The following is a 23,623-nucleotide window of genomic DNA, read 5'->3' as shown; positions in this document are numbered from 1 at the left end:
CCATATACACATGCATACCAAATATGAAGATTATATCTCAAGGGACATAGAAGTTATGAGCATTTTTTGAAACCTAAACGCAGATTTTGAAACCTAAACGCGGACCCTCAAGGTCAAGGTCACAGGGGTAGATTTTTTGGTGCGTATGGAAAGACCTTGTCCATATACACATGCATACCAAATATGAAGGTTACAGTCAATCTTGTGGATGCGATCACTTGTATTAAGCTACCTTTGTCTCATGCGACCATTTTGAAATCCCATGGAGCTTTTTCGCTATATAATGATATTGTATTAAGCGACTTTTGTCTTATGCGACCAGCGACCGCTGATTTTTGTGTATTTTGATGTCCGAATCTTGAATTAAGCGACCACTAGGAGGTAAAAGTGGTTAATCTATTGATCTTTCAGGGATAAATCCGTGTTAATTGTTTATCTAAGCCGATAAGATGTACTGTTACACCTCTGCTTGTTTTCACACTAACCATTGATTATGCTTTGTCTTGTTGACCGGTTCTGACCGGTATTGATGAAGACTGCCTATCAATTTATTGAGTTGAATAATAGAGGACCGTATTACGCACAGTCTACAGCTTAAATAGTTTACTATGTGGAACGTTAAGAGACAACGATGATTTTTCTCGAGTATAGATAACAGGTGCAGAAACAATGCACTGTACACGACAAACATTTCCTGAAAAGTGCAGAAAATAAACTATTAATCGGCAACATCTGTCGAAATCCGTACATTACCAATTTGTAATTATGCTAATTAGTAGATATTTGTTAGCCAATCACATTGTTATTTACTTAATAACTTTTCCAATCAGGTCTGTTTGTTTGTTTTCAATTGACGTGTTTTAATTTTTTCAGCTCATTATGTATCATAATCGAGTCAGATTTCCTTAAGCGTACATGCAGAAATTAAAATGTCAAAACGAAAAGTGTTAACGTTGAACGAGAAAATTCTGGTTTTGGACGTAAAATCGCAGATGAGTTTGGAGTCGGTAAAACTCAAATTCAGAACATTCTTAAGCGTAAAGCCGAGGTGCTTGAAGACGTGGAAAATAATGTGTCAGGTGAAAAAAAACGCGAAAAATATTTCCTTTTTTTATGTTGTTTTTGCAAATAAATATGTGTACACAATTCATTTATAATAAATGATAATTTATAATGAGTGAAAAATAAAACACATTATAAGTAAAATATTGTTTATGTATTGTGTTTATATTCATTTTATTATAAAAGTTAAAATCATTGTTGACAAAAGAGACTATCCTTCATATAGATTAAAATTGAGGGTAAGCATTCTTCCAGAATGGCCTTTTTTATTTAAAGACCATTTTATTAAGAGACCACTTTTGATTACTCCCTTGAGTGGTCTCTTAATACAAGATTGACTGTATATCTCAATGGACATAGAAGTTATGAGCATTTTTCAAAACCTAAACGCAGATTTTGAAACCTAAACGCGGACCCTAAGTTCAAGGTCAAGGTAACAGGGGTAAAAAAATGTGTGCGTATGGAAAGGGCTTGTCCATATACACATGCATACCAAATATAAAGGTTATATCTCAAGGGACATAGAAGTTATGAGAATTTTTTGAAACCTAAACGCAGATTTTGAAACCTAAACGCAGACCCTAAGTTCAAGGTCAAGGTCACAGGGAAAAAAACATTTTGTGCTTATGGAAAGGCCTTGTCCATATACACATGCATGCCAAACATGAAGGTTATATCTCAAGGGACATAGCAGTTATGAGATTTTTTTGAAACCTAAACGCAGATTTCGAAACCTAAACGGTCAAGGTCACAGGGGTAAACATTTGTGTGCGTATGGAAAGGCCTTGTCTATATACACATGCATACCAAATTTGAAGGTTATATCTCAAGGGACATAGAAGTTATGAGCATTTTTCGAAACCTAAACGCAAAGTGTGACGGAAAGACGGACAGACAGACAGACAGACAGACAGACGGACAGTCTGATTACTCTATGCCCCCTTTTTTTCGAAAGGGGGCATAAAAAACAATGAATCTTATTTTATCATTGTTTTATCAAATGTATATCTATTGGATTTAAGTTATAATATAATATTTTATAACTTAAATCCAATAGATATACATTTGATAAAACAATGATAAAATACTTAAAAACAAGCATAATATCAGTGTCATTTTCTTATAAAATATTATCATGGCTTTACAATAAAGAATACAATCTCAGTTGTGTGTGTGACTTAACAAACCAGACATCAGCTAAAGTTACATACATATATACTTTAAAACAAAAAGATAAATACTTTTATTAAAGTACTATCAATAAAATAAGAAAACTGCCCCTTCAAATTGTTCATTTTTTAAAGTCGGTCTAGGTGCAAGTTCTGGTTAGTACAATACGAAATATTGTCAATCAGACCATCCGTAACACCACATATGTATTTGTCATTCTATAAAAATGTTATAAAGAAAGTAAATTAAAATCGACAAACCGTACCGTATCCGAAAACGACTGTCCGAAATCATGTTGAGATACCTCTTTTGCACATAAAACAAGGGCTGTTTGTAAAACATGCATACCCCCCATATGGGCTCTCCGTTGTAGTGAGAGCCATTGTGTGAATATGTTTTTTTGTCACTGTGACCTCGACCTTTGACCTAGTGACCTGAAAATCAATAGGGGTCATCTGCCAGTCATGATCAATGTACCTATGAAGTTTCATGATCCTAGCCATAAGCATTCTTGAGTTATCATCCGGACACCATTTTACTATTTCGGGTCACCGTGACCTTGACCTTTGACCTAGTGACCTGATAATCAATAGGGGTCATCTGCGAGTCATGATCATTCTACCTATCAAGTTTCATGATCCTAGGAATAAGCGTTCTTGAGTTATCATCCGGAAACCATTTTACTATTTCGGGTCACCGTGACCTTGACCTTTGACCTAGTGACCTGAAAATCAATAGGGGTCATCTGGGAGTCATGATCAATCTACCTATCACGTTTCATGATCCTAGGCCTAAGCGTTCTTGAGTAATTATCCGGAAAGCATTTTACTATTTCGGTTCACTGTGACCTTGACCTTTGACCTAGTGACCTCAAAATCAATAGGGGTCATCTGCGAGTCCTGATCAATCTACCTATCAAGTTTCATGATCCTAGGCCTAAGCGTTCTTGAGTTATCATCCGGAAACCATTTTACTATTTCGGGTCACTGTAACCTTGACCTTTGACCTAGTGACCTGAAAATCTATAGTGGTCATCTGCGAGTCATGATCAATCTACCTATCAAGTTTCATGATCCTAGGCCTAAGCGTTCTTGAGCTATCATCAGGAAACCATTTTACTATTTTTGGTCACCGTGACCTTGACCTTTGACCTAGTGACCTCAAAATCAATAGGGATCATCTGCGAGTCATGATCAATGAACCTATGAAGTTTCATGATCCTAGGCCCAAGCGTTCTTGAGTTATCGTCTGACAACCCCCTGGTGGACGGACCGACAGACATGAGCTAAGCAATATACCCCCTCTTCTTCGAAGGGGGGCATAATAAAATATGCATATCGTTTGACTGCAGAAAATAAAAACCCATAACCTTGTGAATACGCAATCAATTAAGGTTGAAATATTGTTTCAAAATGTGATATTGCAGTGCTTCACTTTACTCATAGATACATCATGTAAAATTGCGAGATGGCGGACATTTGCAACATAGAATGGTACGGTTTTCAGAAAGTAGCAAAAATGTGAATAATTGCAACATTGCAAAACTCAAGTTTTTATACTACTTACCTTTGAGAAGTGTCAAAATGTTTTTAATGTTAATTAGTATTTTGAGCAACAAAAACACATTAATTATAGAAAAATAACATTAAAGCAGATGACAATTAGCGCCCGCTGACTTTAAAGCAATTATGGAATCATTTGAGCAACGTTAACAAAATAATAACAAAAAAAGAGGGCCATGATGGCCCTTATCGCTCCATGTATCCCTCCACAGCTGAAAAAAGGCTGAAACAAATATTCTCTGCATGTGCACAAACTTAAATATAGGCCCTATTTAAGCACATGTACACTTTTGTGCCCCACTGGGCTTGGTCAAATTTAATCCCAGGGGCATAATTTGAGCAAACTTTGTAGAGGACTACTATATCACTACATGTACATACAAAATATGGTAGCCCTAGGTCCTAGAGTTAAGGACAAGAATATTTTAAAAGTTTTCACAAAATAAGGAAGATATAAGCGTATATAATGTTCAATTTTGTGACCCGGGGGTCAGGGTCAAATTTGACCCAAAGGGCATAATTTGAACAAACTTGGTAGAGGACTATTAGATGTTACTGCATACCAAATTTGGTACCCATAGTCTGAATGGTTTTCAACAAGAAGATTTTTAAAGATTTCACAAAATAGGCGCTTTATAAGCGTCTATTCAATTTTGTGACCCCCCAGGGCAGGGTCAAAGTTGAAAGTTTGAACAAATTTGGTAGAGGTTTATTAGATGTCACTACATACCAAATTTGGTAGCCCTAGGCCCAATGGTTATGGACAGAAAGATTTTTGAAGTTTTCACAAAATAGGCCTTATATAAGCGTATGTTCAACTTTGTGACCCCCAGGGCAGGGTCAAATTTTTACCCCAGGGGCATAATTTGAACAAACTTGGTAGAGGACTATAAGATGTCACTACATACCAAATTTGGTAGCCCTAGAACCAATGGTTATGGACAAGAAGATTTTAAAGTTTTCACAAAAGAAGCCCTTTATAAGCATATATTCAATTTTGTGACCCCCCCCCGGGGAAGTTTCAAATTTGACCCCAGGAGCATAATTTGAACAAACTAAGAAGAGAACTATTACATGTCACTACATACCAAATTTGGTAGCCCTATGCCAAACAGTTATTGACAAGAGGATTTGAAAGTTTTCACAAAATAGGCCTTATATAAGCATAATTTATGTTCAATTTTGTGACCCTCTGGGCAGGGTCAAATTTGAAAAAATTTGGTAGATGACTATTAGATGTCACTACATACCAAATTTGGTAGCCCTAGGCCAAATGGTTATTAACGAGAAGATTTTGAAAGTTTTCACAAAATAGGCCTTATATAAGCAAATTTTCAATTTTGTGACCCCTGGGGCAGGGTCAAATTTGACCCCAGGGGCATATTTTGACCACATTTGAAAGAGGTTCACCCCAGGAACATTCCTGAGAAATTTCATCAGAATTGGACCAGTAGTTTAGGAGAAGATGTTTTAAAGAAAAGTTAACGCACGCACGACGGACACAGGACCATGACATAAGCCCCGCTGGCCTCTGGCCAGTGGAGCTAAAAATTGAAATCATTATCACACATCAAGAAATGTTGAAGCAGAGGAAAGATAGGGGTAATGATGGGGATAATTAGTTGATGGCGATTAAATAATTATTTAATCAAGAAATGTTCAATGTAATCTCATTGCAGAAAAAAACGGCGTGAAAAACTAAACCAGCCGACAATATTCCCCGCGATTTTCAATAAATAATAATTGGCGAAAAACTAACGAAAATCTAACAGTTACCGATAATTGGTAAAGCACTGGGAGATTAAAGACGTTTTTACCGAAATATATAATACTGCTTTCGGACACTGATTGAGAGAAAGGCTCTAGGCCACGATGTCGCAGAAGTTATTGACGCGTGTATGACAATACACCGGGCGAGTGTGTACACAGGTAATCTCGTTATCAATTTTCCTGCTTCATGGCCCGATTGTGTTTCGAATTCGCCGGAAAACTTGTAGAGGCAAATTTTTTTTTGATGTAGGCGGATAAAATAATCGCGATTTTTTTTTTACAATTTTAAGAAATAATAGCCAGTTGTATTAAATAATCGCCATTGTTGATAATGTCTGGCAGCAGCGTGAGCACTGCATGAATATTGATTAAAGAATTTTAAGAGTTCTGCTATTATTGTTTTATTATGTGACGATACATGGATTGCTTCTATAAACTATCTAGATCCTTATAGAAGCACAGATGGCCGAGTCTAAGCTTTAAGTTTTAATTCAGTGATATTTTTCTTTCTTTATAAAGAACCTGAAAACGGCACTTTCACATTCAGTTAAAAACTAAAAATTTCCAAATTGCAGTTCGAAAAATTTCCCTATTGAAGGTTTCCAAAAATAGAAACTATTTTTTTTGTTTGGTAATTAAAATGCGATATTTAGTTAATTTCCCTATGCAGCTCTATGGCTTGAACCTAAACTAGTATAGTATTGACCATTTGAAAACACTAAATAATCAATTTTAACATATTTGTCAGCAAACAATCAAATACACCAGTTTCCCAATTTGAAAAATTCATTATGCAAATTTTCCCATTTGCAGTGCTTTTCTCGCTTATTTTTCTGAATTAGTCTGGTACATGTACCGGTACTAGCATGTCTATCTGTAGTATCGGTCCTCTTAATAATTATATTCATATGAATTTTGGAAGTGATCTAATACAAAAACATGCATGTGTTATATATCAATCTTTAGTTAAACATGTATTCTTAGACATAACAACAAAAACTGCATTTAAGTCGGCAATGTTTTGACAAAATACTAGCTAGACTTAGCTACCTGTAGTAATCTGTTTCATGTACAATAATTATTATTGTCTCACAGTACATGTAGTTGCAATAATCCAACTCCCAGCTATTGACCCTCGGGCTCGCTGAGCTGTATGTATGTACTCATAAAAGCTCAGAGCATTCAAGAACTATGTCTCACAGTATCTACCCTTCTGATTTGCTGCTAGGATTTGTAACTATGCACTTGTGCTTGTTCAAAAAAAGTAACTTAATGGAAAAACTAAACTCTTGCTCATGTTGTTCTTAAAATATATTTTCATTTTATTTAAAAAATAAGCGGCAACCGCATATAAAACATTTGATAAAGCAACACAAACTAACATAATGGAGTGTTGCGTAATTAAAAACAAGAGCACCGCCTTGCAGGTGCAGACCGTTCATCTATTTTTCTTTTGAAGGTGAAGGGACCTATCTCAATACTTCAATCACAAAGGAGGGAGGGGTGGGGTGGAGAGGGGTGTATAGTGTGGGTGTGGTCATGTATTACATTATATTCCAAAAATAGGGAACAAAAATGCAAAAAAAAAATGGTGGTGGGGGGGTATTCTTAAGTGGGATGGTTGGACGGTATTTCAAACAAAATGTAATAAAAAAAAATATTTTTGTTTTTTTAACCATGGGGGGCGGTGGGGGGGGGGGGGGGGTATAGTGTGAGGGTGTAGTCATTTATTAGATGATCTTTAAAAAAAAAATGAAAAAAAAATTGGGGAGGGGGGGGGGGGGTTCTTGGGTGGGATGGACGGTATTTCAAACATAAAATAATAATTTTTTATTTTTTTTTTAACGTTTCCAAAAAAATGGGGGGGGGGGGGGGGCGGGGGGGGGGGGGGGGGGGGGGGGTATAGTGTGAGGGTGTAGTCATTTATTAGATTCTAGGGGGTGGCGTGGGGGATGGTTTGGGTGGAGTCTATTGTGGTATGTCAGGTAAGAGTTGTTATGTCAAAGTATCAATCAAATCTATTCATAAACAAGGGCTGTTTGTAAAACATGCATGCCCCCATATGGGCTGTCCGTTGTAGTGGCAGCCATTGTGTGAATACAATTTTGGTCACTGTGACCTTGACCTTTGACCTAGTGACCTGAAAATCAATAGGGGTCATCTGCGGGTCACAATTAATGTACCTATGAAGTGTCATGATCCTAGGCAAAAGCGTTCTTGAGTTATCCTCTGAAAATCATTTTACTATTTCGGGTCACCGTGACCTTGACCTTTGACCTTGTGACCTCAAAATCAATAGGGGTCATCTGCAAGTCATGATCAATCTACCTATGAAGTTTCATGATCCTAGGCGTATGCGTTCTTGAGTTATCATCCGAAAACCATTTTACTATTTTGGGTCACCGTGACCTTGACCTTTGACCTAGTGACCTCAAAATCAATAGGGGTCATCTGCGAGTCATGATCAATCTACCCATGAAGTTTCATGATCCTAGGCGTATGCGTTCTTGAGTTATCATCCGGAAACCATTTTACTATTTCGGGTCACCGTGACCTTGACCTTTGACCTAGTGACCTCAAAATCAATAGGGGTCATCTGCAAGTCAAGATCAATCTACCCATGAAGTTTCATGATCCTTGGCGTATGCGTTCTTGAGTTATCATACAAAAACCATTTTACTATTTCTGGTCACCATGACCTTGACCTTTGACCTCGTGACCTCAAAATCAATAGGGGTCATCTGCAAGTCATGATCAATGTACCTATCAAATTTCATGATCCTAGGCCCAAGGGTTCTTGAGTTATCGTCTGACAACCACCTGGTGGACGGACCGACAGACCAACCGACAGACAGACCAATATGAGCAAAGCAATATACCCCGTCTTCTTCGAAGGGGGGGGCATAATAAAGAAGTTATGGCAATTTTAGCAAAATTTAATAATTTGACCTTGAAAGTCAAGGTCATTCAAAGGTCAAGGTAAAATTCAACTTGCCCGGTACAGTACCCTCATGATAGGATGAAGGTATTTGAAGTTTGAAAGCAATAGCCTTGATACTTTAGAAGTAAAGTGGATCTAAACACAAAATTTAACCATATATTTAAAGTTACTAAGTCAACAAAGGGCCATAATTCCGTCAAAATGACAACCTGTACCAGAGTTATGCAACTTGTCCTGTACTGTTCCCTTATGATAGTTTGCGAGTGTTCCAAGTATGAAAGCAATATCTATGATACTTTAGGAGTAAAGTGGACAAAACACAAAACTTAAATCAAATTTTCAATTTCTAAACATAAAGGGGCAATAATTCTGTCAAAATTCCAGTCAGAGTTACATAACTTTGCCTGTACAGTCCCCTTATGATAGTTAGTAAGTGTTGCAAGTATGAAAGCAATAGCATTGATACTTTAAGAATAAAATGGACCTAAACAAAAAACTTAACCAAATTTGCAATTTTCTAAGTATAAAAAGGGAACATAATTCTGTCAAAATGCATGCCGGAGTTATGTAACTTTGCCTGCCCAGTCCTCTCATGGTAGTAAGTAAGTGTACCAAGTTTGAAAGCAATAGCATTGATAATTTCTGAGAAAAGTGAACCTAAACACAAAACTTAACCAGACACCGACGCGTAGGTGATGACAATAGCTCATAATTTATTTTTTTTAATTGATGAGCTAATAATAGCATCACCCTGGAATAAACATGACCTACTTTCCAACGAACACTGGAAGTCATGAGAATGATCGTTGTAATAGTTATGGATGACCATCAAATAAATTGCAACTTCTAAAAATTGAAAAACCATAATCATTTACCGATACTTTCCAGCACTTCTTGAAGGTTTTTCGTTAAAGGCTTAGGCACAACACTATGAGGAGGACCGATACTATGAGAGTAAGGGATAGACCATATAAATGAATTCCCATACCCTTTGATAATTGTTGCTGTTACGGCTCTGATTTATAAAGCTGAGAGTAAAATTATTGCAACTAGTATATTCAAACCCGGTTGACTCGCGGGTTCGGTTGACTCGCGGTATTTTATTAGCGCCCTCTAGATTGTGTTTATAAACAAACCTGCGTGACCTGCTTGTCCAATTTGACAGAAAATATCTCTCGCTACAGGTTTGAATCGATTTTTGGTAATTAAATGTTGTTAAACTCGGACTTTAACAATATTTGAATTTTTATAGTTCAGTTAATTGTAGTAACGAAGAAATACTACAGTGCTTGAAACTAATTGTGCTATTTATTTTATTTGATGTCTTAAATTCCATATATTTAAATTGTTTTATACATTATTGATTGTTATTTCAAATGATGTGTCAGATCTTTGAGTATTCATGTAAAATTTAATATTGATGCTGTTTAACCTTTTTACCGCGAATCTACTGGGCGAAAAAAATAACAACAATGGCGGACAGTGGTGTTGGATTTGTCTACGGCAGTTTATTTTGGAGGATTTTCGTCACAAAAAGGCAATTGTCCAATAAAGTTAAGTTAAATATAATTGTCCTTTTAATAGTTTATCTGATATATGAAGATGGTTTCTAGATGCAAGTGAATATTCCTGAAGTACCGTGAGTCAACCGTGTTGCAGTATACCGGTACTGTTCCGTGTTGGGCAAAAAAATCGCTGTACTCCAAAGTCCAATGCTTAGTGGTTTGAGTCCCATTACGGTTTACTGTTTTCTTTTAGGTTCTTTTATTTAATTTTTATTTTACACTAGAGCTCTTTAGTTTTAATGTATACATTGTCATTGATCAATTTAAAGCATTTAATGAGTATATGACAAAATTCAAAACATGTCAAAAACTTATGAACTTTGAAGTCCCTTTAAATAACTTGGAGACCTCTATTTTGCTATCACACAATTATAATCATACTGTCATGTGTGTGCGCAATTCGAAGATGGTTAATTGCTTAAAAAACGTGTTTTCTTACCAAGGTTGGATATGACATATTCCCTTTTCACTTCACGATACACAATTAACAAAACAATAAAGCCAACACTGAAGAGAGCTAATGACTTGTTTCTTCTTACATGGAATGTCATCGTATTTCCTCAGAGTTACTCTCCAACATTATTAAATTGCAACAACTTTCTGTTGACAAACAAGTTTAGCACTACAAATAACGGGGTCACATGTAAACAGATTTTCCAATTAAATTACTTTCAAAACAAGCAGGTGTCTTTCTTGAATGTAACACAGCACTAAGTCATTCTGGTCAATGCAAAAGCAACAAGCAGCGAACGACAACTCTGCTAAGAAATTGGGTACTTATACTTCTGAGGCACATCAAACAGTAGTTATCTTCTTCATTGTACATTACTCTCACAAACAACAAAATTAGCCACATTATATAAGCTGTATATTGTTTATACATTGTATTATTGCAATCATGTCACGAGCACGGGTTTCTGAGTACCAGATATGAACAAATAATTCGATATTTATCAATTATTATTCAATTCACGTCTTACTGTGTTTATGTATAGCAATATTATAAGAATATGTGAATAAAAATGGTAATCCTCTCCTTAAGAAAAGCAATGAAGTAAACCATCCAAGACCCTTACTAGATCATCTTCGATGGCAGATATATCTCCAACTCGTTATTGACATTGACCTCACAGATGGCTCCAGCAGAAAGAGGGTGAGCATACACGATTTACCTCAGCACGGAGAAGTTAAAATCATGATGAACAGCAGGAGCAACACCAGTGCAGACATCGCCATGAACGGCGAGTAGCTTAAATAAGTAACTGAATTCAATTAGTTGGAAGCCACCCTGCCCAAGGATGGGACAAGTACCACTGAGTGCCGCAGCAATTGCCAGACTGAGTAGGTTGTGGAAAAGCAGCTCTATCAGCTCCCCGACTAAATTCAAGCTCAACAAGTCCCTCGAAGTCTCATTCCCACTGTACGGCTGCGAGACCTGGACGCTTTTTGCGGACACAGGGCGCAGATACTAATCTTTGGACAAAAGTGTCTCCGAAAACTGCTCTGAATCTGCTAAATGAAGCACTAGACCAACGAATTTGTCCTAGGCCTGACTGTAACACTTTTTAGACCACAAGAGCCCCTCCTGGCGACTGTCAAACGATGATTGCTGGTTTGGCTTTACACGTCACACGACTCGACTCTCTGTGCAAGACTGTGATCCAGGGCACGCTTGAGGGAAGTCGTCATGGAGGCCGTAAGAAGCAAAGCTAGATAAACAAGGTGAAAAAGTGAATATCCTTTCCAATGGATGAGCTTCTTACAGCAGCCCACAACAAACCTGACTTGCGGAAGATCTCCGTGTAGTCATTTGTTTTATCCCCCAACGGCCAAACCGGTTAAGGGAATGATGATGATGATTATTATGACGATGATGATGATTCAGTTTCAGTGGCGCCTGTTAAACATAACATGTATATGTTGAAACATATTGCGGCTGTTTCTTTGTTGTTTTTTGTTGTAGTTGTGTTTCTGAGATTTTTTAATTTACAACAAAACAGTGAAACATTCATATTAAAGGAAAGCTTACTACTGAGATTTAACGCATTATGAGAAGGTTTGGACTTTTTGTATTCCCACGGTAGTAGATTAGTAGAATGTCCTATAAATTACCCCTTTCTGATGCTATTTCTGACCATTGGAAACAGACAAACACCGGGGCAATATTGTCAGCAGCTCAAAGTGCAGTCTTCTTGTGAGGACACCCACCACCCAGCTACAGACTCCGATAAAGAAAGATATATCCAGAGTCTTCCAATAGGCGGGATGACTTGTTAAACGCAGGAGTACCCCAGTCAGGAGTCGACCCTCAGTACCGAGGAACTTTGAGACAACGCACGATGTCTTTCGGGAACCAAAGGTGGATGAATAAGACTCCCTTATGGAGCAACTTGAGCTCGACCGCAGTCAGAAAACACGACAAGAAGCTAACCTGGATAGAACAGGCCCAGACTCAGCTACTAGACACAAGAAACCAATAATCAAATTGCCCATGGCATCCGACAAGAAACTTTCGAAACTGCTCGACGAGAACCTGGAACCTATCCTAGAAGCATCCATGCAAGGACAGGCGGACCGGAAGCTTCAAACCTTCATCACCATAATCTACTAGGTGGCAAAGGAACGTTTAGGACAAGTGGACGTAAAGGCATGCAAGGAACAACCGAGACCCATAAAACGGCAAACATGCATTGAGAACCTGTGACGAGAACTCCAACAGTTAAAGCAACGATACAGAGAGAGTTTTTTTACTGGAACTAATATATCAACTATTTGATACCGCACGCACTCCGCTGAAATCGGACAATATGAAGAGGAAGGCAAGGGAGCAAACCAAAGAGAGGTTGGCTCGTTATCTACTAGACAATGGGCAGTCGGTATTTCTCGAAACCCCACTGTAGGGGGTAAAAAAAATACCTCTACGAGACGTCAGGAGTAATAACGCTCTATGAAACTGGGATGGCATAGTACCTGAAGCAACTCTAGAGATTGAACGTATTACATTAAAGCCAAGAAAGTTTTTTTTTCTCTGTGTTTTCTTTGTAAAAAATATCGAGTGTTAAAGTTATGGAAATAAAATGTGCTTTAATAATTATAAATTTATTATTTTCTTAATCAACAATTTCAATATATTGTAACTTTTCTCAGAAGAACAAGTTTAATATATTTTTAGTTCTGCATGATCCATATGTTTATATATTGTTATATATTGTTATATTATATAACATGTGGGTTAAATACATTTACGATGTTACCAATATATTTAATATGTCGAAGCTAATATGAATTAAGCTTAAAATTCTTTTTTTTTATCTCAGAATAAAAAATATTTGCTATAAGCGGTGCACAATTGTTGCCCATTAAAAGTATACAAACAACAATCATGTGTGCGCAATATTAAAAATGGATTTATTGTCCAATATTAGATGATAAGCTGAAGCAAACATCAATTGAATTTCATTGAAAATATAGTAGATGTGTCCCATTATGATGAAGGAAGTGTATTTGAGTCGCATTCTGAGAAAACTGGGCATAATGCATGTGCGGAAAGTGTCGTCTCAGATTAGCCTGTGCAGTCCGCACAGGCTAATCAGGGATGACACTTTCCGTCTGAATTGGATTTTTGCTATGAATAGACTTCATTTAAACGAAAAATGTCATAAAAGCGGAAAGTGTCATCCCTGATAAGCCTGTGCGGACCGCACAGGCTAAGATCTGGGACGACACTTTACGCAGATGCATTAAGCCCAGTTTTCTCAGAACAATGCTCATTTAGAGGACCGTTAGATTTTCTTTGTAACAGTTTTGTTTGTGTTTTGTTCTTGTTCAGAAGAATGTGTATATTAATTATAATCGGCTATCATGGGCAGGGAATTTAAATCCCGGATTAACTTGTGGATGTTATTCCTCTTCCCCGTTTTTACTTTCTACCGAATTAGGAGGTAAAGGAATGGAAGTTTGGACGATCGTTTCGGATACGTAATGTTTGAAAACATGGCGGGGTCGGCTGGTGAATCCCGTAAAACAGAGACGTATGCTTTAAATTACGATACAAATTCGCAAAACTTTTACTCTATTTATAAGCATATTTAGTTGAAGGTTTGGTTTAACCACACGTTGCCAATAAAATCATAGGCGCGTGGACTAGCTTTTCGGATGGTTTCTGTTTCGGATTTGTTTTGTTTTAAATTTTTCAACTGTTGGATGGCTGTTTATTAACCACGAGGCATAACAATTGTGTGTGTTTTTTCAAATGTATATTTATGCTACTCAATGCGTGGCACCGAATGTGTTTTTAATTTCATTGAATAAATGCAAATTTCATCTACTTTTGGTTGGTTTTTGTTTAAAATAAGTTATGGAAAAACTTATCTTATTTTAAATATACCTTTCTCCCTGTTGTGTTGTTCCTTAAAGCATTTAGTAGAAATGTAGCACATGATATAACTTTAATATATTATAGATGTCAACATGAAAAAATTGGTTTGTTTTTTATTAATTCAAAAGAAATGTTATGGTCATGGTTGTTTTCATTTACAATATTTGTAGCCAAATTTGTTGATTGGTGGCCATGTGCTCAATAAAGACAATATTTGGATTACAAAGAAAGCCCTGGAACCTTATCCACGAAAGTCTCAAATCCAAAGCTAAAATTTAAGTCTGGTCATGTCTTTATATTTATTATTGGCAAAAGTTGTTAATTACCCAGCTTTATTGTCATTGTTTCAGAGCTTCCTACCTTGTCTGAGTGAGGTTGGACATGCAGTAACAGAGGCTGTTCAAATGAGGTTTTATGTATGAATTGAATGTTTATATTTTCAGCTTTGGAAACAGAAACTTGTGGCAGTATGTCAGCGGAACTGGTATTCTGAGACCAAGGGTATATATAAATTGTGAATAAGATTTTCTTAACCCTTTCAGTGCGGGAACCGAATTTTAAAGGCCTTTGCAAACAGTTTGGATCCAGATGGGACGCCACAGAACGTGGCGTCTCATCAGGATCCAAACTGTTTGCTATTCTGTTAGTATTGTTTGAAAAAAAATCGAAGAAAATGCTAATTTTAGAAATTCAGCAGACAACATTTTAGCAGACGACAAATTTCCCAGCATGCAAAGGGTTAATAATTATTAGCTTGTGAACAACCATTAGATGATGTTATTTGAAGCAAAATGTGTCAATCTGCTAGACAGCATATATTAAATTTATGTCCATAAGTTTCAACAGAATGACTCTGAGGGAAAAATGCAATGTCATGTTAAATCATTGCCCACAAAACAAACCAATTATATAATGTCAAATTAAAATTAAAAATTTTAGTGCCTGTACTGCCTTTGGGATTCTATGTACAGTATGTTACTAGAGAAATATGTAAGATTACAAAATAGACATTTTGTTTCAAAAGATTTTGACACGTTATGTACAACTCACAGTGGAAAGCAACAAGGATTAGGCGGAAACACTTTCACTCTAGATCTTATCTTAGATACATTGAAGTGCACAGAGCTTGTACATTTTACCTCAGTTAAAGCATGCAAGATTCAGGAAAAACGATTATTAGATCAAGGTTTCAACTGATTGTACTTCATTTCTTGTGAGTTTGTTGAGCTATTACTTATGTATTTGAAACAGAGATCAACCAAATCAGCTAGAGTGTTATCCTGGTTTGCATTTCTGGTCATGAAATCCTTTTTATGGACATTAGTCAGATTCAAGTAGGCAGTTGTCAGTTAATTCTCTTAGTATGTGCATATACAACAGGTAAACTGGCCAACTTTGTAAAAAGATTGAAATGGCAAAAAATCCCAATTAAACAAGCTCAACTAAACAAACAAGCATACTTGAAGAATAATGTTTATCCTATTACCAGAGGAAAATTTATAGTATAACAACGATCGTATAAACTTAAGCTTTATACTATCGCTATTTTTAGATCAGATTTGGGTTTTTCCAAAAATGAGAGAATTTGTTTTTACACACATGGAAAGATAAAATCATTAAAAAATGTGATATTTTATAATTATTAATGGAAAAGGGAGAAAATAATTGGTTAAATAGAATATTATGTGAGTTTTGGATAAAGATCAAGTTTATCATGCTCTGCTCGAACCAAGGTAGCGCGAGGCTACCCTGGTTCTTAGCCTCGCATGATAAACTTGATCTTTATCCAAAACTAACATATTATTCTCTATATATTGCATTAAATTTAACAACAACTTATGTATTTTTCTGGGATTTTTTTTTCAGGAACTTATCAAAAGGGAACTTGCCAGGAATAAAGAGAAGATTCTCAAAGGATTGCTGTTTTATAAAGCACCTAAGTATAGTATTTTGCATAATAAGTCCATATGATTGAACGTTATTGCTAGTTAACAATACTTTATCAATTTTGTAATTGTGCAGGATATTTACTTATAATCACTCACCTTAATGAAGGTTAATTCAAATACAGGCCTTTTAGTGGCGTATCTATGAGTCCATTTAGCTGACCCATTCCCAAAGTGAAATAGTAAAACACAAATCACAATATGAAAGAAAAGAGTTTCTTTGAAAATAAAGTGTCGAACAATTGTTAGATCTCAATTTTATTTCAATTAAATGTAAAAAATTATATTAATGTAATTTATATGATTTCGTTCTTCTTATTTGAATTATTATTAAGAGTTATATTAAATTAGTTTTTCCAAAATCAGTGGACTTTTCGCGTGATAAAATTGCCAATGCTGAAATTACATTTTTTTCCCCAAAATGGCAAGAAAAGGGCCTGAAATAAAATAAAAACAGTCCACACAATTAATAATGCCAGTCCACACAATTAATAATGCATAATATTTTACAGTGCACCAGAAGGAAGCTTCCTGAAGGCTAAAAAATTATCAAGCCAACAACAGGAATTTGTTCAAAAGTTGACATTTTTCCTGGTAAGTTTTGCACCAAATATCAAGAAGGCAGTTGTCAGAAAACCCCTTTTTACTTGGTTATAAGGAAATTTGACTATAAGACAGGAAGTCAATGATAATGGAGGTTATAATATATCCAGGGTTTTTATTCCTTCTTTGTGACCCGCCGAAAAACGGCCCTTTCCCCTCGGATTTTTTTTCCCCTCAGCAGGTAAATTTTCCTCTAGATTTCATATTCTTCCCTCCCCCCAATTTTTTTTTTTAACCTTTTAATATATAATTTAACCTGATCCAGTGTAGAAAAAAGAAAAATAAATTTTGCATAATAAATTTTTAGTTGCCTTAAATTTGTTTAAAAAACAGTAAATATGTTAAATTGATTATTTAAGACTTTCCTTTTTTTCCCAAAATCCGGCGTTTCACGCTATTTTTTCCCGAAAATCCGGCGTTTTGCGCGATGTTTTCCCCTCGAAAAAAGGCCAGGCCCTTTCCCCAAAATCAGATAAAAACCCTCTGATATATCTTCAAGGGGTTACAGTTTCAGAAAATGACAGCCAATCATAAAATATTTTTTAGGAGATAATTAATAATCAGACCATTTTGTTTGTGATTTAAACTTTTAAATTAAATAAGTGTTACACTTTTGAATAGGGAATTCCACTAATTGTGTCTTGTTCTGACAAAACTGGGCTTAATGCTTGTGTGTAAAGTGCCATCCCAGATTAGCCTGTGCAGTCTGCACAGGCTAATCAGGGAAGACACTTTCCGCTTTTATGGTATTTTTAGTTTGAAGGAAGTCCATTCTTACCGAAAATCAAGTTTAAGCGGAAAGTGTCGTCCCTGATTAGCCTGTGCGGATTGCACAGGCTAATCTGGGACGGCACTTTACACTCAAGCATTAAGCCCAGTTTTCTCAGAACAAGACACAATTTATGGTACAGCTCTTGTGCTATTGGCTTTTGTTTTAAAGATTGAATAAGCTGTGAAAAAAAGAAAAGCACAGAAGTGTATCTATGTAAATCCACTACAGTTCTTTAACATAAATAGTACTATGTTTACTTTGTTTAATGAAGGCTGTTTCACTATAAGACAAGAACCAGCAGTGGCGGCTATACAAGTATACTTAACAGTAAATCCTCCATAGCTTTTTTTTCATGATTTTGTGAAGTTGTCAGAGCTCCAGATAAGGGTCGTATTTTCGTAATTACGAATTATTTTCAAGTCAGTTACGTATTTATTTAAAAAATCTTGTCGTACCATTAAGAATTACAAAATCAAGTTACGAATATTATTTTTACATCGGTACGTATCAATTTTTATTGAGTTCTTTTCGCGTATTTAAGATCTTTTCGGTGCTTATATAAAATGGTTATTGGGTTTGTTTAACAAAGCGCATTTTTCCAATAAAAGCGGCGTTTACAGTCTATCTGTCAAAAAACAATGGCGGCGATCAAAGAGCTTCCTAAAAAACTGCAAAGTGTGCAAAAACACGTTTTTAACATTTTGTACGCAAAGTGAGCCGAAGTTGAATGTTAAGAAAGACATAATAGAAAAGATTTTATACAATGTTGTATGTTCAGTTGCCGAAACAGTCGGAAAAGCTTTAAAAAAACGCGACACGACGGGTCCAAACTTAAACAAAAAACATTGAACGAGTGGAAGGGACAATGCCCGTGGCCAATCGTTGAAAAGATTGAAGGGGAGACCCGTTTTAATTGTGAAATATGTAGAAATCCATCGAAGGCTAGTCAATATAAATTGCCGCCATAGAGTCTTTTGATGATTTTTGCTTTGGCAGACTCTTGGATTTATTCTGAACACGAATTATTTCAGCTAATCGAAGGCATGCAATCTAAGCACAGTTTGGGCATATGAAGGTATTTGAAAAATAAAATTGTATAATACTGAATAGACACTTTTGAACTCGTAGAAATAAAGTTGCTAGTATGTTTACTTTGATTTTTTGCATGAAAATAACCATTATTATTTATTTTTAGGTCATTTAGAAAAGTTAAGAATTATTTTCCAAAACTAAGTAGTAAAGTTAAGAATAAAATTTCAGAGTTAAGAATTATTTTTGAAAATCTGGTAGTAACGTTAAGAATTTCACAAAACCTTATCTGGAGCTCTGGTTGTCCTTGCCCCCTCACTTTGTGAGCTAATGAGTCGCAAACTTTTCAAAATTGTGAAAAATGAGTCACAAACTTCTGAAACTTGTGAACAAAACGAGTCGCAAACTTGTAAAAATTGTGAAATTCAATTCCCAAAGAATAAGTATAGTAAAAGCATGTTTAATACTTCCATCATATTAAAATGTCTTTAAATAATGCATTAAAATTGCATTTCTTGTATTATTGCTTTTTGTTTTAAATGGGAAATAAGCTTTAACTAGTAATGGTGCGGCAGAGGCCGACACGAATTCCCACGCCGCATGTTTGACCCAGGGGGCGCCCCAGGGTTGGAAATGGGGCCATGCATAGTTGAGACTGACCGTATTGTCATAAGGGAAGTTCAGTATCAATTAGAAGTGAATTGGTGTAGAAATGAAGAAATTATAGTAAAAGGCAATTTAAGATGGGCGTGGCCTATGTGGGCGGGGTGCGCCAGAGTTGGTAATGGGGCCTTACATAGTTGAGATTAACCGTATCGTCATAAGAGAGGTTCTTATCAATTTGAAGTAAATCGGTGTATAAATGAAGAAATTATAGTTAAAGGCAATTTTGGGTGGGTGTGGCCTATGTGAGCGGGGCGCCCCAGGGTTGGTTATGAGGCCATGCATAGTTGAGATTAACCGTATTGTCATATAAGAGGTTCAGTATCTATTTTAAGTGAATCGGTGTAGAAATGAAGAAATTATAGTAAAAGGCAATTTTGGGTAGGCGTGGCCTATGTAGGTGGGGCGGCCGAGGGTTGGTAATGGGGCCATGCATAGTTGAGACTAACCGTATTGTCATAAGAGAGGTTCAGTATCAATTTGAAGTGAAACAGTGTAGAAATGAAGAAATTATAGTAAAAGGCAATTTTGGGTGGGCGTCTAGCGCGATTTCTGCCATCCACCTCACTCCCACCGTGGACAATTTTTCGTGAGCGTGGAAAATCATCGCGATCGGAAGGTGTTTCCATCATTATAGATCGCGTCGACAGTGGCTGAACACCGCAGACGTTATCGGGAAATCGATCTCAAGGTGGACCACCATGATCGCGGTGGACCACCGCGGCCTCGGTGGTTCGCGGTGAAATACAGGTAAATGTGAATGAACATGTATATTTCGATATTGCAGACCTTATAATTTTTGCAAAGTTATAGAATGTTTTGTTACATTTGTATGTACATTTGTATACATTGTAATAGTGCTGCAACAATTTACCCGTATATCGGTATATATCGCAATACGTAATCCGCATATTGTATTGCGATACGATTTTCATCATACCGGTACGAACATTTTACAAAAATTCATTCACATTTCGTCCAGAAAAGCCATCCGAAATAATGATAACAAGGTAAACAAAACAAAGCAGTGTAAATAATTTTTTTCGTAAAAATAGCATTCTGAAAAGTATATTATACAGAGTAGCATTGTTACATCGAAGCATTCGTTCGATGCTTTTGAACAGATTATCGTTGAATTAATTGCGCACAGCTGTAAATGTTTCGTTTGATTCTGAATTGAGCATTATTAAATTTGTTATCCAAATTTTAGAAATACGCTTCAAAATTTTAATGCTAATGCGACAATAAAAATTTATAGCGTCAAATAAACAGTGCTTTATCCTTTGTCTCAATAAAAAGCGCGCGAAAATTATACAGACATGTAGAACGTCTAATGGAAAGTATGGGTGTTTTTTGTGTTGTATAAAAACGGGAACATCACGTCAGGTGAATTACGCGTGTTCAGTGGAAAAAAACGCCCTGGTTAGACGTTATTTCATCACATCTTTCAATAGTAACAAATGTCAAAATGTATTTGATACTTAAGAAATGTTGCAAATGTTTGTGTTTCTTGTTATTCTTGAGCACATTTACCGGTATAGTAAATATTAACAAAAATTTGTTTTAAAGCTGGAATATATGGGATTATCGGGTAATTGGCAAGTTATAATTTTGGGACAAGTTAGCAATATATTGCGATATATTGCAATACGGGTTTTTGAACTGACAATATATTGCAATACGGTTTTTGGCGTATTGTTGCAGCACTACATTGTAACTTGATTGTTAACAATCGTCATTATTTTATATTGTTTATATTAAATCACCATAACCCAAACAAAATATATGTACATGTATACAATATATTATTTGAAAACACCACAATACACGGAGATGGTACTTTTATCGCAACAATTCTGTTCATATATATAGCTATGACCGGGTTCTTTAAATAGGGTACCAATTGTCCGAGTGCCATTTGTCCGGATACCGCAAGCTATACGTGCACAAACGAGAAAGCATTTCCAAAATTTTAACAAAACAAACAATTCTTTAAATAAACAACAAATAAATCTTCACGCAGAAACTGTAGAAACAAAATATTAAGTAGAAAATAATGACGATTGTTAACAATCAAGTTACAATGTATACAAATGTACATACAAATGTAACAAAACATTCTAGAACTTTGCAAAAATTATACGGTCTGCAATATCAAAATATACATGTTAATTCACATTTACCTGTATTTCACAGCGAACCACCGAGGTTTGAAACAAACTTATAGAGGGGGTTAATTTTGTTTGGTCAGTTCAAAAGTTCAGTTTGAGTTGTCTCCCTTTATCAGACTTTTTTTTCACAATGAAAGCCTGGTTTTGTGACAATTTTGTTCCTTGTTACATCATGATGTAAGTTTTGCTTTTGTGTACTGTTTGTTATGCCAGTTCCTTATATATGAAAAGAAAATATTATTATTTCCAGGCATTGGATGAATCCCAGAGTTACGATGTGTTCTGCTCCTATATTTCTCAGGATTTCAGAGGTTCACAGAAGAATCTACAGGTATATTTAGGGTCAATCCGGGTAACTCTTTTTAACTAAAAAATGTCAGAATTCTCCCTATATAGATGCAATTAACTATAGTGAAACCAGTACTGTCCAAAGTTTCCCTTCCCTGGCTTAATTCGTCAGCAAAAATAATGGATATATTCTTTTAGTTTTCATAAGCATGTTTATTTATGCAATGTTTTACAAATTACAAGTATATAAGGAAAGAAGTTTTGGCATATTTCATAGTGCCCATTTTATCCTTAACAGTTTATTCTGAGCACGGAGTGGTAGCAAAAGTGCATGATTGAAAGACATCTTTTTTATGCTCCCCCAAAAAAGATTTGGGGGGGAGCATATGGTCGCCACTTCGTTTGTCTGTCCGTCCGTCCGTGTGTCCGTCCGTGTGTCCGTCCGTCCGTGCACAATTTTTGTGTACGGGCTATTTCTCAGCAACTTTTGACCGGAATTCAATTAAACTTTATGGGAAGCTTCACTACCAAGAGGAGATGTGCATATTATCAGCCGGTTCTGGTCCGATGATTTTTCACAGAGTTATGGCCATTTGAAATTTTCCATTAACTGTACATTTAGTGCAATTCTTGTCTGGGCTATTTCTCAGCAACTAATGACCTGAATTCAATGAAACTTTATGGGAAGCTTCACTACCAAGAGGAGATTTGCATATTATTAGCCGGTTCTGGTCGGGTGACTTTTCACAGAGTTATGGCCCTTTGAAATTTTCCATTGTATATTTAGTGCAATTTATTTGTCCGAGCTATGTCTTAGCAACTTATAATGGGAATTCAATGAAACTTTATGGGAAGCTTCACTACCAACAGGAGATGTGCATATTATCAGCCAGTTATGGTCGGATGATTTTTCACAGAGTAATGACCCTTTGATATTTTCCATTGTACATATAGTGCAATTCTTGTCCAAGCTATTTCTCAGCAAATTATCACGGGAATTCAATGAAACTTTATGGGAAGCTTCACTACCAACAGGAGATGTGCATATTATCAGCCGGTAATGGTCGGATGATTTATCACAGAGTTATGGCCTTTTGAAATTTTCTATAAACTGTAAATATAGTGCAATTCTTGTCCGAGCTATTTCTCCCAAACTACTGACTGGACTTCAATGAAGCTTTATGGGAAGCTTTACTACCTTGAGGAGATGTGGGTTCTGGTTAGATGATTTATTTAAAGAGTTATGGCCCTTTGAAATTTTTAAGTTGCTAAACCATCCATCGTATTATTTTGTCCAAAGTTATGCCCCTCAAGACGTTTCCTTTTATCTGAATATATAGTGCAATATTGTGACAAAAAAAACTTTGGAGAGCATCACCCGTCTCCGACGGTTTCCTGTTTCTTCCTCTGTTATATAAGAAAAAAAAGTCCTGATGTACTTTATAAATATCACTTTCCAAAGGGGATGATACAAGGTATTGTCAACCTGAGAACAGTAATGTCAACCAAGGCGTTCACATGCGAGATATTTGGAAATAACATGGTACAGTCAAGTGAGGTATGATAATATATGGGCGGTGCTCTGTGAAAAGGGGGTTTAATGCATGTGCGTAAAGTGTCGTCCCAGAATAGCCTGCACAGTCAGTACAGGCTAATCAGGAACAACACTAGGCTTTTATGATTTTTTTTTTCGTTTAAAGAAA

General features: G+C 36.1%; 2 protein-coding genes across 22 annotated transcripts in view; one reads left to right on the top strand and one right to left on the bottom strand.

The window, feature by feature from the left end:
* The window catches only part of LOC127839330 (A disintegrin and metalloproteinase with thrombospondin motifs adt-1-like), a 288,676-nt gene that overhangs the window by 139,767 nt on the left and 125,286 nt on the right, over positions 1–23,623 (bottom strand). The gene's annotated exons all lie outside the window — the stretch shown is intronic.
* LOC127839328 (nucleoporin NUP188-like) overlaps positions 14,028–23,623 on the top strand; it is a 104,817-nt gene continuing 95,221 nt past the window's right edge. Inside the window, exons 1-5 of the mRNA XM_052367631.1 lie at positions 14,028–14,101; positions 14,892–14,949; positions 16,315–16,388; positions 16,907–16,988; positions 21,883–21,963. Of these exons, the coding sequence (XP_052223591.1) occupies positions 14,052–14,101; positions 14,892–14,949; positions 16,315–16,388; positions 16,907–16,988; positions 21,883–21,963 (345 nt within the window). The 5' untranslated portion in view covers positions 14,028–14,051. The remainder of the gene's footprint in view (positions 14,102–14,891; positions 14,950–16,314; positions 16,389–16,906; positions 16,989–21,882; positions 21,964–23,623) is intronic.

This window comes from Dreissena polymorpha, chromosome 7 (assembly GCF_020536995.1).
Source record: "Dreissena polymorpha isolate Duluth1 chromosome 7, UMN_Dpol_1.0, whole genome shotgun sequence".
In the NCBI taxonomy this organism is placed as follows: Eukaryota; Metazoa; Mollusca; class Bivalvia; order Myida; family Dreissenidae; genus Dreissena; species Dreissena polymorpha.
This window is presented reverse-complemented; position numbering and strand designations above follow the sequence as displayed.